The 14,896-nt window shown below is 41.7% G+C and overlaps 1 protein-coding gene across 4 annotated transcripts; it reads left to right on the top strand.

Moving 5' to 3' along the window:
- Nucleotides 1-842: 842 nt before the first annotated feature.
- Nucleotides 843-14,565, top strand: oga (O-GlcNAcase). Of its 4 annotated transcripts, none has more exons than XM_051421328.1 (19): nt 843-1,477; nt 2,398-2,449; nt 2,566-2,663; nt 2,851-2,981; nt 3,095-3,266; nt 3,366-3,464; nt 3,578-3,862; nt 3,967-4,125; nt 4,244-4,434; nt 4,557-4,820; nt 4,934-5,137; nt 5,570-5,744; nt 7,337-7,390; nt 8,871-8,956; nt 10,042-10,146; nt 10,653-10,744; nt 10,854-11,046; nt 11,134-11,293; nt 11,794-14,565. In XM_051421328.1, exons 1-19 carry the CDS (start codon nt 1,312-1,314, stop codon nt 11,928-11,930), a joined length of 2,823 nt encoding a protein of 940 aa, XP_051277288.1. In that variant the 5' UTR covers nt 843-1,311; the 3' UTR covers nt 11,931-14,565. The 4 variants fall into 4 exon arrangements, with proteins under 4 accessions (XP_051277288.1, XP_051277286.1, XP_051277290.1 ...); XM_051421326.1 differs by having other exon boundaries at nt 848-1,477; nt 4,557-4,835; XM_051421330.1 differs by lacking the exon at nt 7,337-7,390 and having other exon boundaries at nt 849-1,477.
- Nucleotides 14,566-14,896: the final 331 nt, after the last annotated feature.

Raw genomic sequence — 14,896 nt, 5'->3', positions numbered from 1 at the left:
GTCTCAGGAAGCCGTGCACTGGAAATGGCTCATCTGAAAGGAATGCATGTTATTAATTACACCTGTGCTTTTCCTACCACGATATGCCAAAAGGTCTGCTGTGAAAAAACTGGGTCACCATCACACTGTCATGGCACTTCAGTAGAACAGCCATAATTTAAGTTAGGCTATTAGAAACACCTGGGCTGCTTTTGGCTATAGTCAAAAAGTCTGCCTATCCCATGAAGGAGAAAAGACCTCTCCTCATTAACTAATGCACAGTGTGCCTCCAGTGGAGAGTTAACTTTAGCTTTATTAGTTCTGGGCAATTACACTAAAACATTATTGGATATATCCTGGTGGTCGAGAACAAAGCATGTGTATTTTGCTGACACAGGATACACAGGCTCAGGTCGTTACAGACGAGCAGCCCCTCCCCTCTGGATGTGGTGTGTTGGAGCTCAGCTGCATTCCTAATATGGACTGGAATTTCAAGATGGTAGAAAGCTGTCGAGATGTTCAACACAACCGCGGAAAAGAGCGAGTCAATGAGCGATATCTGCATTTTTCTGCTGCAAGTTTAGGACTTCTGCGAGCATTTGTTAACTCCTTTATGACCCCTTGATTATTATTGCGCTTAATAACCACAAATAAACTGTGCCGAGTATTTTTCCGTCATTGTTTTATAACTTTGGAGCGTAATTACCACGTTTTGTACGAATCAAACGCCGTCGTTTAACTTCGTTAATCAACTGTATAATGGTGGACATTTAATGGTTAAAAAACACAAGTTTCCTGTATATAATTCAAGCTGTGGGCCGATGTTTAGCGTTGCGCAGCAGAAGTGTCGTCTATCTCTTTGACACGGAAACATCTTTGCGGTGTTTTGTCACGCAGATCTAGTTTTGACTGGTTTAATCTAGTCCCGTGCGCATGCGCACTCGGTGTAAACAGGAAGAACCGAACGAAAAACCAGAGCGAATCTACCATAAAGAGAAGAACATGATCGAACAAATACCAACCGACGCCTTGTTTTTCCTTATATATTAATCAATACAAATGTCGTCCGGTAGCACCTGATAGTAATTTCGATTGCATATTGTAGAAGCAGTCGCTACATTTTCGACCACTTTGATAGACTTGGTGATACCGTAAGCTAACGTTAGCTAACGTTAAGAAAGACAGCGACGATTTATTTCCTGCAGGTTTTTACTTGGTGAATTTGTCCTCTGAGCTACATTTACCAACAAAACAACAACAACAACAAAAAAACTCACTGCACTCTCTGAATCTAGTGGCTTTTATTTTTTAAATCGAGGGAAATCTCTTACAATGGTTCAGAAAGATAAGACGCTGGAGACTCCTCCAGTGGACGGCGAGCAGAGCCCCAGCCCAGTCTCCGGAGAGGCTTGTGCCGAGGCCCTTGGCCCGGTGGAAGAGTCCGACATTGCAGTCGAACCGACCGGCCACAGAAAATTCATTAGTGGAGTCGTGGAAGGTAATATTGAATATGGAGTGAAAACAATTAAATGAGTCACCTGTGATCTGCATACAGTCTTAAAAAGGGCATCAAAATACCGCAGCAATCCTGCTACCAAGGGGGGGAGATGATTATTGTTAATGGGTTGGGAATAAAAGTCAATACTAGTGTCCAATTAGACAATCAGAAATCGATTCTCACTCATAGATTGGATTATATGTTAAAAGCTAATCGAATCAATAATGTACGCATATTATAAATAAACATTGTCACACGTCGTCCACGGACAGATGGGTTGAATTCATGTTTATATTAAAGAGTTATTAAAAGGTGATTAACAGTAATTTTGTAATGTTGATGTGGGATTAATAGTCATTTGTAAGCACATATACCATATCAGTCACATCTGTATAAAGGCTGTATGTATCCGTATATAGTGTACATACATCTATTTTTGTTATATCTTGTGTTTTTTCTGTACCATTTAGTGTTTAATGTGTATTTTTCGACTCTGTTGTGTTGTATCTGAAGCTGCTGTAGCATGTGTAGGATCAATAAGGTCTATTTTATGTTATTGGCAGATAATGCCTACCATTGTATGCCATATTGGTTGGCACCCACTGCAATGTAGGGTGAAGATTTTCTTTGATCAGTGTCATATTATAAATTGTTAAATTGCGTGTGGTTTTGTCTCTGATCAGACTATATAAAACATAATATGGGCCTCGAGTAAATCAACTACATTTGTATGATTCATAGGCAAAGTGATTGTCACGTACAGAAAAACTATATGCAAAAATAGCATGTCTGGCCCTTCCAGCCCAACCCACACCTGGGGGGGGAATTGTTAGGTCCAGCAGTCGATGTGCACAGGAAATGTAGTTGATAATCAGCACTGCAGACTGCATGGAAACTGAATGTATTGTTTGCGATTGCAGGCTTTTATGGTCGACCATGGACAATGGAGCAGAGGAAGGAGTTGTTCAGAAGGTATGGTGAACTATGTGAATTATTTAAGCAGGCATGTTAATTAAATACCATTAATAACATTATAGCTAGAGCATTTGAGTTGCTATACTGACTTTGTGCACCGTTTAATTTCACAGGCAGCAGAAATGGGGACTGAATACATACCTTTATGCACCCAAAGATGACTACAAGCACAGAATGTTCTGGAGAGAGCTGTACTCAGTGGAAGAAGCAGGTGACTCCACAGAACAGATCATGGGATCGGCTGGGGCGAGAAAAATGAATAATGCCTAGTTATCGAAGTTAGAAAGACAGTCTGCATATTCTAGTTTTAAACAAGTGGAAAAGAGCTTTCAGATAAGTTGTTATAAAAGCACAATAATGCATTTGGTAAGTAACTTTCCCCCCCAACTATCTCCTAGAACAACTCATGACTTTAATTGGTGCTGCCAAGGACCATGGGATTGAGTTCATCTACGCCATTTCCCCTGGACTGGACATCACCTTCTCCAATCAGAAAGAGGTTTCCGCACTCAAGAGGAAACTTGACCAGGTATTGCAACATTTTGTGTGACAGTAGTTAGAAAAATGTGCTGATTCTCTCATTATATATCTTCAAGAGTTCATAGATCTTACATTCATTTCCAACATTTCTCTTCGCCTCAGGTTACTCACTTTGGCTGCAAGTCATTTGCCTTACTTTTTGACGATATTGACCACAACATGTGCCCTGCTGACAAAGAGGTGTTCAGCTCATTTGCACACGCTCAGGTATCCATTACCAATGAAATCTACCAGTACCTAGGAGAGCCCGAAACCTTCCTCTTCTGTCCCACAGGTACCTCAGTCATTTCTGAATCTTATGCACATTTCCCACAATTGTTTCATCTACTTGTGTATTAATTTTTTTGGGTTGTTTTCTTGCCTTGAAATACAGAATACTGTGGAACATTCTGCTACCCAAATGTCACTCAGTCCCCCTACCTCCACACTGTAGGAGAGAAGCTACTGCCTGACATTGATGTGCTGTGGACAGGTTAACACAGTTTCCTGTCAACTGACCAACACCATCACCGACTGTTAAGCATACAGTCATACACGAGAGTTGTAGATAAAACAAATAATTGGGATTTCTTTTCTTTTCTCCAGGCCCCAAGGTGGTGTCCAAAGATATCACAGTGGAGTCTATTGAGGAGGTGTCAAAAATCCTAAGAAGAGCCCCGGTGATCTGGGACAACATTCACGCCAATGATTATGACCAAAAGAGGCTTTTCTTGGGTCCATACAAAGGCCGCTCCACAGAGCTCATCCCCAGGCTGAAGGGAGTCCTCACCAACCCTAACTGCGAGTTTGAGTCCAATTTTGTAGCGATCCACACGCTGGCCACCTGGTACAAGTCTAATATGAATGGGGTGCGCAAGGATGTGGTCATGAGTAAGTATGATCCAAAAGTTTTGACGTGCATACGCTCATGTGGTACCTTAATGCAGGTCATTTGAATATGAAATTTTATGTGCTTTTTTTTGTGCCTTTTCCAGCCGATGGCGAGGACAGCACAGTGTCCATCCAGATCAAGTTAGAGAATGAGGGCAGTGATGAAGAACTGGAGACAGATATGCTCTACAGCCCACAGCTTGCTCTAAAACTGGCTCTCACAGAATGGCTGGGGGAATTTTGTGTTCCTCATCAATACAACAGTAAGAGCAGTCATATTGTTATATCATATGTATCTGCTAATGGATTTTCACTTTACTCTAAAATGATCATTTTATAATTGAAGAACAAAATGCAGTGAGGCTCAACTCTGTCTTTCAGGCCGACAGGTGCCTCAGAGTGGTCCCAAAAGCACAGCCATCAACGTGTCATCCATGGCAGCTCCCTCTCTCTGCTCTTCCACAACAGTCACAACTGTGTTCCAGCAGCCCATCATGTCTCCAGCCATGCCACCTCTCTGTCTGGATCCACTCTCACACCCCATGGCAAAAATAACTCAGGAGGAAGAAGAGGTGAGGGTCATTCTTTGTGGTTTGGCATGATACTTAAAATTAACTTTCTTTCTTAAGCATTTGATTACAGGAGGGGAGCATCTCTATGGTTCTACAAGTATTTTTATGTTGCACCTGTGCAGGTGGAGGTAGAGAAGAAGGATTCAGATGAGGAGCCCATGGAGATGGTGGTTGAGAAAATGGTGGATGAGCCAGAGCCAGAAGTAGAGACTGACCCAGAGGAAAAGCACATTGGTCCCATCTTGGCTGACAAGATGGCTGAGGACCTGAAGCCCATGGATACTGACAAGGAAAGTCTTGCAGAGTCAAAGTCCCCTGAAGAGTCTATCCAGGAGGACTCTGGGAGCGACATCGCCCCTATGCAAACAGACGATCAGCTCAAACAGGTGGCGCAAACATTTGTGAGTTTCCGTTTTTCCTTTTTATATCTGCAGTGGAAGGCAAAAAAACAAATTAGGATTCCATTCAAATTCACATTATTGCTGGTTTGTGTCCTCAGGATGTGTTTGTGCCTGGGCCCAATGAGAAGCCCCTGTTCACAGCAGAGCCCCTCACACTTGAGGACCTGAGCTTGCTGGCAGAGCTCTTCTACCTGCCTTATGAACACGGAAATAAGGCTGTGCAGATGTTAAAGGAGTTCAACTGGCTAAGAGCCAACAGCAGCGTCGTCAGTGTCAACTGCAAGCGAAAGGAAACTGAAAAGGTGGGTTCATTCATTGAAGTAATCACTCAGGAGCTGAGAGAAAGAGGTCTATCTGAGAAAACTACTTCATTATTAACTGAACTTGCTTGTGATAAGTGTTGCTAAAAACAAAATGGTGGATGTGTACTACCCTTACTGTCCATTGGGTGGTGTGGTTATGATAGGAGATGGAGTTCACTTGTACCACAGAGCATACACACAACACAGCCTACCTTGTTATAACCATCTGCCTTGTTGACATGTCTCAGAAAAGGGGTAAATAAAACAATTAATTACGTCAAAAGTCATCACTTATTGACTAAAACAGAACAATTCTTAATGTTACAAGTCAAACCTGTGCTTCCAATACTATGACCCAAAACCAAAATGGTTTAGTGCTGCCCTTTTTTCAACATCGTTTGTTCTTATTTCCAATCACTGTGTTACCTGCAGGTCGCAGAATGGCAATCAAGGGCCGAGAAGTTTGAGGAGATGTGCTGCTCAGTCATCCATATGTTCACACGGCTGTCCAATTCAGCCAACCGCACCATCCTGTACGACCTCTACCCTTACATCTGGGACATCAAAAGCATCATTTCTATGGTCAAGTCTTTTGTCCAGTGGCTAGGTATGTATGAGTGGAACCACAAGGCGCTTACTCTTAGAGAGCAGTAGCGTAGCAATAGTCTGAGCGAGTCTGGTAGTCCTGACATTTGTTACTCTCAGAGACACATTTACACACAATTAATTTAATCACCGTTTAAAAAAAAAAAAAAATCTGATTATATAAAGAGAAAAAACACTTAAGTGATTGCTGCATGGATTATGTTGTAGTCCAGTGCTGTGTAGTTAAATGAGGCAAATTTATAATTATTTTACACATCTTGCACAGTCTGCTTAACAGATGGTAGTATTACTGGTCAAAGACTTACAGTAACATGGCTCGTAGAGATTTTGATCACCGCCTGTATGCAGGATGAGACTCTTAAGCAGTGGCCCCAAATTTAACTGAGGGCAGTTTATTATAGAGCAGCTTAGTACAGATCAGGCCAGATGCATCACCTCTCAATAGTTTATGATTTGATTAATTGCTCTTGTTTCACACATGTTGATTGTTTTCTTTTTTCTTTTATTTTTTTCATCTGACTGAATGCCGCTTGCACTGCTAGCATCCTCCTTATTTATTCCATAACTAGCTACTCCATCTTGGTGATATCTAAACTGGGCCTCTGTGGCAAACGTCCCAGCAGGGTTACTGCTGCTTGCTGTGTATCCAGTAACATCACTGCTGCATTCCCACACAGACACACTTGCTTCCATCTCTCTGTCTGTGGGGATGGGAGCCAGGGGGAAGTCCCCATCCCCCCCCCCCCCTCCTCCATGCCCTAGCGCGCACGCGAGCTTGGAGAGCAAGTTGACTGACTGACTGTGGAAGGCCATTCTGGTGCATAAACTGATCTATTTATATCTGAATTGGTCACTGTTTTTTCAGCTGGTTTTAACAAAGAACCGGATGAATATAAAGTTTTGTGTTGTTGCCTCACTGAGTAGTCTCTAAAATGAGGTTGTTTGCAGATTTTAACCCTCTGAATCATTTGCTCAATCTGTATCAGGGTGGATCCATCACCTTGAATAAGAGAGGATACTCTCTCTCTCTCCCACTTTCTCCCTCTCCCTTCACCTCCCACTTTCTTTCGTTCTTTCAGATGGCGCACTGTGGTGCAGTTTGAGTGACATTCAGCCTTGTGATAACACCTCCATCTTTTTTTGGAGTGTTCTTTTTGAATAGTCTGAAGCACCAGCATGGCCTGTAGGTTACCCCCCGTAACCCAGTTTCATTCGCAGGTTTCTGTCCTGTCCGGCTATATGGTAGAGCTGAGGATTCCAGCCCACAGTACACAGCAGGCAGCATACCCACACTGGCAAAACCACATCAAAAACCACATTACTGGTTTAACGCACCAGGAAATGATTGCAACCACTCTAGCAAAATTGAGGAAGTCAAATGACCATAAATATAGTTTATATTCTTCATAGTGACCTCCGGTGCCTAACCGTTGGCTTCTGCTGTTGCTATTAGCAGGTTTTAACATCAGTCCCCATATTTTCCACTCAGTAGAAGCTGTGCAGCCGGCACTTAGTCACAACCTCCCTGGTTATTGTACTGAGAACACTTACTAATATCTATTTTCTACTGTTTTCTCCCTTCACTGTGTACAGATGGAAGAATCCACAGTACAAGTTTCTACTGCTATTGGATCGACAGTGGCCGATGTATGCACAGTGCTGCGTGGTCTCTTTTTTTTTTTTTTTTGTTAATTTTTTTTAACCGATTTATTTGTATTTATTTTTTCATAAACTAGATTTATAAATGTAAAAGATTGATTTTGGAGGAAAGGAAGCAGCCCTCCGGATGAAGTCACATTTTGCGCTGCGATTTTAGCTATGATTACAAAGTGTTAACTCCCAAATTTCTCTCTTTGGCAGCATCTCTCTAACTTGTTTTTTTGTTTCTGTCAGTAGGCCTATAGAAATGGCTCAGACCAGCCTGATGCACCTACTCAAGGGAATTTACACTTGGTTTTGAAATTCAACCACAGCACATGATCCTCATCCTGCTCAGGAATATTTGTGATGTGTAGTCACAAGCTCACATACACACCATGCAAGAACAGAGTTTCTGCATAACTGTGATTGGGGTAAGACAACGCAGTCTGAATAGATCATTCAGGTGGAAGTAATCCACTAGGAGATCATTCTTTTGTCAGTTTTGTGGTTTTTAATTTGGGTTAGCAAGTTCTAAGTTCCTCCCGTGGGTGCATCTGCAGGCTGTGTTGTGTCAGTTCTTCAGAGGAATTGTTTTAGGTATCAGGGTTCATATGTAAAGCAATGTTAAGTATCATACCCGCGCGCTGCATTTGTCTGGTCACATGACAGGGCTTCTCGTCAACCAGGGTTAGACTTTGTTAGCAGCAACACTACTGGGTACAGACTATATAAGCCCTGTGTGCTTTAGATATATACTGCACTTTACCTGCGTTGTCCCTGCAGCGTACTTGTGGTCTGTCTGGTCGTGGCTTTTAATATTAAGCTGAGAGGCACTTTAACTCAGGGAATGTGCATCCTACCTCTTCTTGTGTCTTCCTGGTTTGATGACTCATGCTCCCCAGTCATGTGACGAGGCAGATAAGATGAGAATGTGACTTCACACGGGGTGCTAAGATGAGTGGGGTGACGGCAGCTGAAGCTTACTTATGCAGTCCATAGAGAGTATGGGGTTGTGGTTCTGATGGTCAGTATTTAATTACGAAGTCCGTCAGCTTAACTGCACTTAAGTTCAGTTTTCGGAGAGCGTGCGTTCCACTGCATGAAAGAACTTATTTCTTAAGACTTTGCGTACCATGTTATGTGGAGCAGTTTCACATTGTCGTATTGACGTGGAGAATTTAAGGTGCAGAGCTCACAAAACGTTTTTTGAATAATTTGAATCTTGGACCTGATTTTTTTTCTCGCACACATGTAAGCTTTAGTTGCTCGAGCCCCATTTTATCATTAAATATTTCCTCTGAATATAATTTATCTATTCCAAATTAGGTCCTTTTTTATGTTTTACTTAAACAAAAATAATTTATTTAAATGGATTATGCTACTAGATAAATATGACCCCCTTCCTCCCCATCTCCCCACTCGCTTCATCTGTGTCAGAGAGCCCCATTCTGTGGTAACAATGTCCGCTTGGCTCTGCTCCTAACAGGGTGTCGTAGTCAGTCTTCAGCACAATTCCTTAGAGGAGACCAAGAGCCCTGGGCCTTTAGGGGAGGTCTAGCAGGAGAGTTCCAGGTATCTAATGCACTGAATTTACAGCAATCAAATGGAAAAAAAAAAAAAGAGTGTTGTTAGCAAAGAAGACAATGGTAATATATGCGTAGGTATGAAGGGCTTTGGTCTGTCGAAGGTGAGCTGATTGTAATGGGTCAGGCTTCATACCATCCGGGTTCCATCCCCTTCACTTGTTCTCCAAAGACATTCATCTCCTTTTATTACTTTGGGATATTGTCAGATTGTGGGGTGGGGAAAGGGTGACCTGAAACCCATCCTGACAAAATAGCTTACAGCCAGAGTTTGGCATGGCATTTTCTGATTGATTAATTTGAATTTCTTTCAGCAACTGCCCAAGGAGATGCTGCTTTTCCCTAGCGCACGCAGCGCAAGCGAGCATGGCTAGGTTTTATTTTCATGACATCTCATTTCTTTGCAGGAAAGCACAGCGCACAAATTACCAAGCCAACCCTTTGCAAGCGCACGCACAAGCATCGCAGCGCCCGCGAGAACGCAAGCATGTTTGCAATGGGAAAACTCCATGATCAAACACACCTGTCCAGCCAAAACTATTATTTCCATCTTTAAGAGTAGTAAAACTCATGATGGCAACTGATATTGAATGACTCAGTTTGCTCACATTTAATTTGCCACTTTGGTTTTTTTCCTGGAGTTCTCTCTGTCTCTCTGCGCCAGCATCATTATTTTTCTCAACAGGAGGGTCCTGCGCAGCGAAATATTGCGATGTCTTACAAAAGGGAAAGGAGCATCTCCTTCAGCCAGTAAAACCTTAGTCAGACCAAAATACCACCCTTGTTTTATTATATTTGAAAAGCAAATATGTGCTTGTTGTGCTATGTTCCTTAAGCAAAAATGAGAAAGATGTGATGTTTGCTCTTGTTGTCCACTGTCAGATCAATAAGGAATGTCAGATTTCTTTTTTTTTTTTTACAATAGTTGTCCTTCCAAAGCACTTTGCTCTGTTTTTATAGTTCCTTTTGGTTTGATAGTGGCTCAGCTGTAGCAAATGCACAGTGAGGCAGTCAGCCAAAGCAGCACACCACCCGGTCTCAGGGAACTGAACCTGTTTCTTTTGATACCCACAGAGATTGTTGCCAATAGAAGCGGCAAACGATCTTTTCTACCAACCTCCACCTTCAATGCCAACCTCCAAACTCTATTCTATAAGGCCGTACTTTCCCAAAGATGAGGTAAGATGTTTATTTGTAGTCTTACAAGTAGTCTTGTAGTTTTATTGTATTGTATTGTATTGTATTGTATTGTATTGTATTGTATTGCATTGTATTTATCAAAGCCAAACTCAGTGTAGAAAGATAAAACAGCAACTGAGCCAGAGCGGAAACGCTCTCTGTGTGGACACCACAGCACCACGTACTGCTCACGCGCGCTGTGTCCAGACCTTTTATTTTTACCAGAACTAAAGTATTTTGTACTACTACTGTATTAACACAGTAAATAAGCTTTACTAAAGCCTTAATGTTATAAATGTATGGTTGCAGAAATTATATTGGCCAGTTTGTATTCCCAGCAGAACTGGCCTAGTTTAAGCTGTGAATGCTCTGCGCTTAATATGCCACAGTGTCATGCCCTCCTGTTCTGTACATCAGCAGATATATTGCATTGTGCTGAATCTAAAGGCAAAATTTCTTAAAGCTCAATTACAGCTGTTTCTGTCTTTCTGTTTGTCTGTTTGCAGCCTGCAGTTTATAAAATCTGTAAAGAAATGTACTGTGAAGGTCTTGAGGACGTACCATTCTCTGATGAGGATCCTGACCTCATAGGAGACAGGTAAAATATGGAGATCTGTTTGTTTACAATCTGCCCAGACTAGACTGCAGTTTTATTCCCTGGAGTGCAAGTCAACATGGCTGACAAAATCCTTATCGTTTGTTCACAGGTTAGTCGGAGGTCTCCTATCACTGAGCTCAGAATATGGGTTTGTGCTAGAGGATGATGAAGGGATCTGCGGTTATGCTCTCGGTACCGTGGATGTCAAGCCCTTCCTCAAGAAATGCAAGTTGAGTTGGATTCCCTTCATGCAAGAGAAATACAACAAACCTGACTGTCAGAAGGACCTCACGGAGGCTGAGGTAGGATCCTAATCCATCTTTCAGGTGGCATACGATTGTGTCTCCTAGTATTAAATTTTAATTTACCATCTCTGTCTGTCCCTGTAGAAGATAATGCTGAGTTTCCACGAAGAGGATGAGGTTCTTCCAGAGTCTTTCCTCTCCAACTTCCCCTCTCTCATCAAGGTTGACATTCACGCCAAGGTCACAGACCCCAGTGTGGCCAAAAGCATGATGGGATGTCTTCTATCTTCTCTTAAGGCCAACGGTAGGTGGAAGCTGTCTTCAATTATGACAGCAGTGTTAATTGCTACTACGTGTGCAAATTATTGCATTAGTCTTTATAGTAGTAATGGAAGGTGTTAGAATATTTAGTTGTAAGGTTTCTGAGTTGAGCTTTCATAAGACAAAGTCTATCAATATAATGGTAAAATGCTTCTAATTGAGATTAAGGCCTTATGTGTACACATTCTGTTTGTATCATCTAGTACTCTTGCCTTATTTAGCAAGTAACGTGTGAATTGAGGATCACAGATATAGCACCATGTCATCCAAACTACTAAAATTAACCTGACATTAGGCTTTACGAACTAGAATCAATGCACCGACTGTAATAGCCTTCTATTCCTGTGACAGAGGTCTCGAACCGGGTTATTATTGGTCAGGAACACGTAGGATTAACACTATATTTGGCCATACTGATTTTCTAACTAATTTTAGGGATGTTTCTTTCTTTACTGACTTAGTTGTCTGTTTTTGTCTTTCCAGGGTCCCTTGGTGCGTTCTGTAAGGTTCGTCAGACTGATAAGAGGATGTTGGACTTCTATGGTAAACTGGGATGCTTTGAAGTAGCCAAAATGGAGGGCTTCCCCAAAGATGTCATCATTATGGGACGCAGCCTATGAAGAAACGTCCTGCTACACTAACGGACAGAGAGAGAAAGAGAGCGAGGGAGAGCAAGTCAACATGGCTTAAACATGTTTGCTACCTTCATGAGAAAAACTTCCATGATGATTTTATACTACATTACCATCTGGGCTAGCCCCGGGAAACCTCTTTTTAGGATTTGTGTACAGAAGCACAGCAGCTGCACACACACAGATTCCCTGTGCTGCCCTTAGATGTTATGGCCCTGTTGGATTCGGCAGATCCGAAGCTAACAGGCGGAGGAGTGATCTGTAGTCAGATGAGTTAAGCCAACATGGAAGAGTGGCACTCCGGCATTGATTTATGGGGTGCCACTGCTCATATACCTCCAAGAGGCAGGAAGTAATAACTCCATAAGCCTTTTTCTGATTTAATCCAGTAGCCATTACATCGATATTGCCCACAAAGTGTCTGTATCCTAAATGGAGGCAGAGTTGTGAAAGGAGGGCGGCCTGTATCTCAGGTAGTGTCTGACTACCACTACGTCCCGCTTTCCCCAGCTTTAACGTAGAGAAATAACACAGCTGTCGACATAAGTAGGACACCTTTGTACAGGATGTGAGGTGCTATTTGAGAGTTTGCCTTTCATCATCACATCATGGTATTTCCAATTGCTCCACAATAGACTTCGAGAAAGAGGCCTTTTTAAGTGGTATGCTTCTAACAAAAAGTGATGAGAAAAGCGGAGTCTGAGTTGGTGGAAAATTGTAGCTTTTCAGGTTTTAATGAAACCCATTAATAAAAGATTTTCACAGACCATCGAAGGAAAAGTATTTGTTGAGTGTTTAAGACTCAACCAGGAGGTCCCCTGAATTTCCGTTCAAGTAGTCATAGACATTCGGAAAGCAAAAGAAGAGCTTCCACGCGTTTACAAACACGTATCTCAGCCTATTTCTGTTCAGCGCTTCGCTTGTGGCCGTTTTTTCCTTTTTTATAGCTGAGCTGTTTTTTGCTTTCCCCCCCGCTCCCCTTTAAGCTATTGCCTTTTGGTTCATTGCCTTTGGATTTTAGGTTGATATTTCAGACCCCAGTGTCTTGTGTGTAAAGGTTTTCTCACGCATGTGTCAGATACAGCCAGAGAAAGGTCATTTTGGACATCGGCCTTATTGCTCGGATTCCAGAGAAGTAGTCTGACATTGACAGTCACATGTCTTATTTTTGCCCAACCAGATCACAGACTCCAGCACAAATCCCTCAGTAAACCTAAGCTGACTGACAGGGATATGTCTGTCACAGAGAGCTCAGACCATCTCAGTAAGTTATGTAAAATGATACGTTTTTACTAACGTTTGTCTGGCACACATTTGTTAAAATGAATATGAGTATATGAGAGTAAAGACGTGGAAGCATCAACCCTCCCGCTGTCATAAAGATGCTCAGTTTTTTTCTTAACCACTAATTCCAAACCTGACTTGTAAAGCAGCAGGTGATCTGGGCGAAGTTCAAGGGATAAGAAGTTGTCTTTTTGCTTGTCATTGTTAATATAATTTTTATTTAATTTTTTTTACTTGCTTGCATCTGTAATTTCTTCATCCCTCCCGGCATTGTTTAAACATTTGCATACTCTCAAATGAATGTGTTCTCAGTTGAGCCTTGGTGAGCGCTCTTACTACCACAGAGGCTGTTAAATCCTGTCACCAAAGTGACTCCCACACTGAAGCTGTGGGGGCTTGGAGCAGAAATTCCTAGGCCTTTCCTATCTGTCCATTGAATGTTTTATATTCTGACTCATTTCCCGTTTTTGTTTTTGTAACTGTATATATTTACTTAAAAGAAAAAAGCACTTGGACAATAGATAGGAGTGTTCTGTTGGTTACACGAGGATCATCAGTTGCTCTTCAGTAGCTGCCTGCCAATGTGATGTTTTGATACTGTGTACATTCATAATGTGCATGAGGTGTATTGGATTTGCTGTGGCGGACGGTATAATAGCCTCATCTCATGCTACATAGAGGAAGAAGCATGCCACTCACCTCTTTGAGCATAATACTGTAGTTGGTAGACAGTCTGTAAACACTGTCAATCATAAAGTGTTATTATTTTGTATATCTTTATTGAAACTGTGGCTAGCTTTCTGTTGCCCTTGAAGAAGAAGAAAATGCTGGCCTTGTTACAACGCCCTGTCCTGTACAGCCTTCCTACCTGGCCGTGTTTCAACAAGGTGTGAAACTCACCAACAGACCTGCTGGTCGTCTTCCGAAGTGACAGCAGAATTTCCGCGCTTGTTTTAAAATGGTTCATTTTGCAGTTTGTCGACGTCCAAGCTTTTGTCCTCTGCCAACCGGGTTTGATAGAAGTGGGCTTTGACTGAGAGAAAGGGCTCCAATTGTACATTTTGATTATCTGAGTTTAGGATTTTTGGGGGGGGGGGGGGGGGGGATCATAACAGTGACAGTTTACCATGTAAAATTTGTATGTAAGATACATAAGATGAAAAACTAATAAACCATAATAAGTTACTTTGTTTTGCTTTGTGTCCTTTGTGTTGCACAGATGTTTCTGTGAGCCTGTCTGGACTTAAATGTCTGTCCAATCTACTGGATGTTTTTAATCTGTCTGCCCTGAAATAAACGTTTCTGTTTTTAAACAAATAAAATGAAGGTTATACTTGTACACACGAATATTGTCTCCATCATTCAATACACCTGGGTCCGTGCTGTGATCGTGGGTTTAATGTTTGTTTAACTCTCTTTGGGTTTTTAAAAACTGGTGTGGTAATAAACTTGTAGTGAAATAAACTGCATTTACAGGTTGTATTATTCCTAAAAACAAGCCCTTGAATTATAGAAAATCATATTTAAACACATTCATATGTAATTGTGAGTTATATACACCTGCTTCTTAGATGGAGCTTGTTTGTAGAAGGTTCTTGGGTATATTATTTATAGATGCAGGTAATTGTTGCTAAATTCAACTATTTAAAATAATAACTAGAAAAACATAT

This window comes from Dicentrarchus labrax, unplaced genomic scaffold (assembly GCF_905237075.1).
Source record: "Dicentrarchus labrax unplaced genomic scaffold, dlabrax2021, whole genome shotgun sequence".
NCBI classification, from domain to species: domain Eukaryota; kingdom Metazoa; phylum Chordata; class Actinopteri; family Moronidae; genus Dicentrarchus; species Dicentrarchus labrax.
The sequence above is the reverse complement of the archived record's forward strand: the minus strand, read 5'-3'. Positions and strand labels throughout refer to the sequence as shown.

Coding starts and splice junctions, on each gene's coding strand:
- oga (XM_051421326.1), top strand. CDS start 1,312: ATGGTTCAGAAAGATAAGACGCTGGAGACTCCTCCAGTGGACGGCGAG. Junction 4,126..4,243: donor TGTTCCTCATCAATACAACA/GTAAGAGCAGTC, acceptor TCTGTCTTTCAG/GCCGACAGGTGCCTCAGAGT. Junction 11,294..11,793: donor ATCTTCTCTTAAGGCCAACG/GTAGGTGGAAGC, acceptor TTGTCTTTCCAG/GGTCCCTTGGTGCGTTCTGT.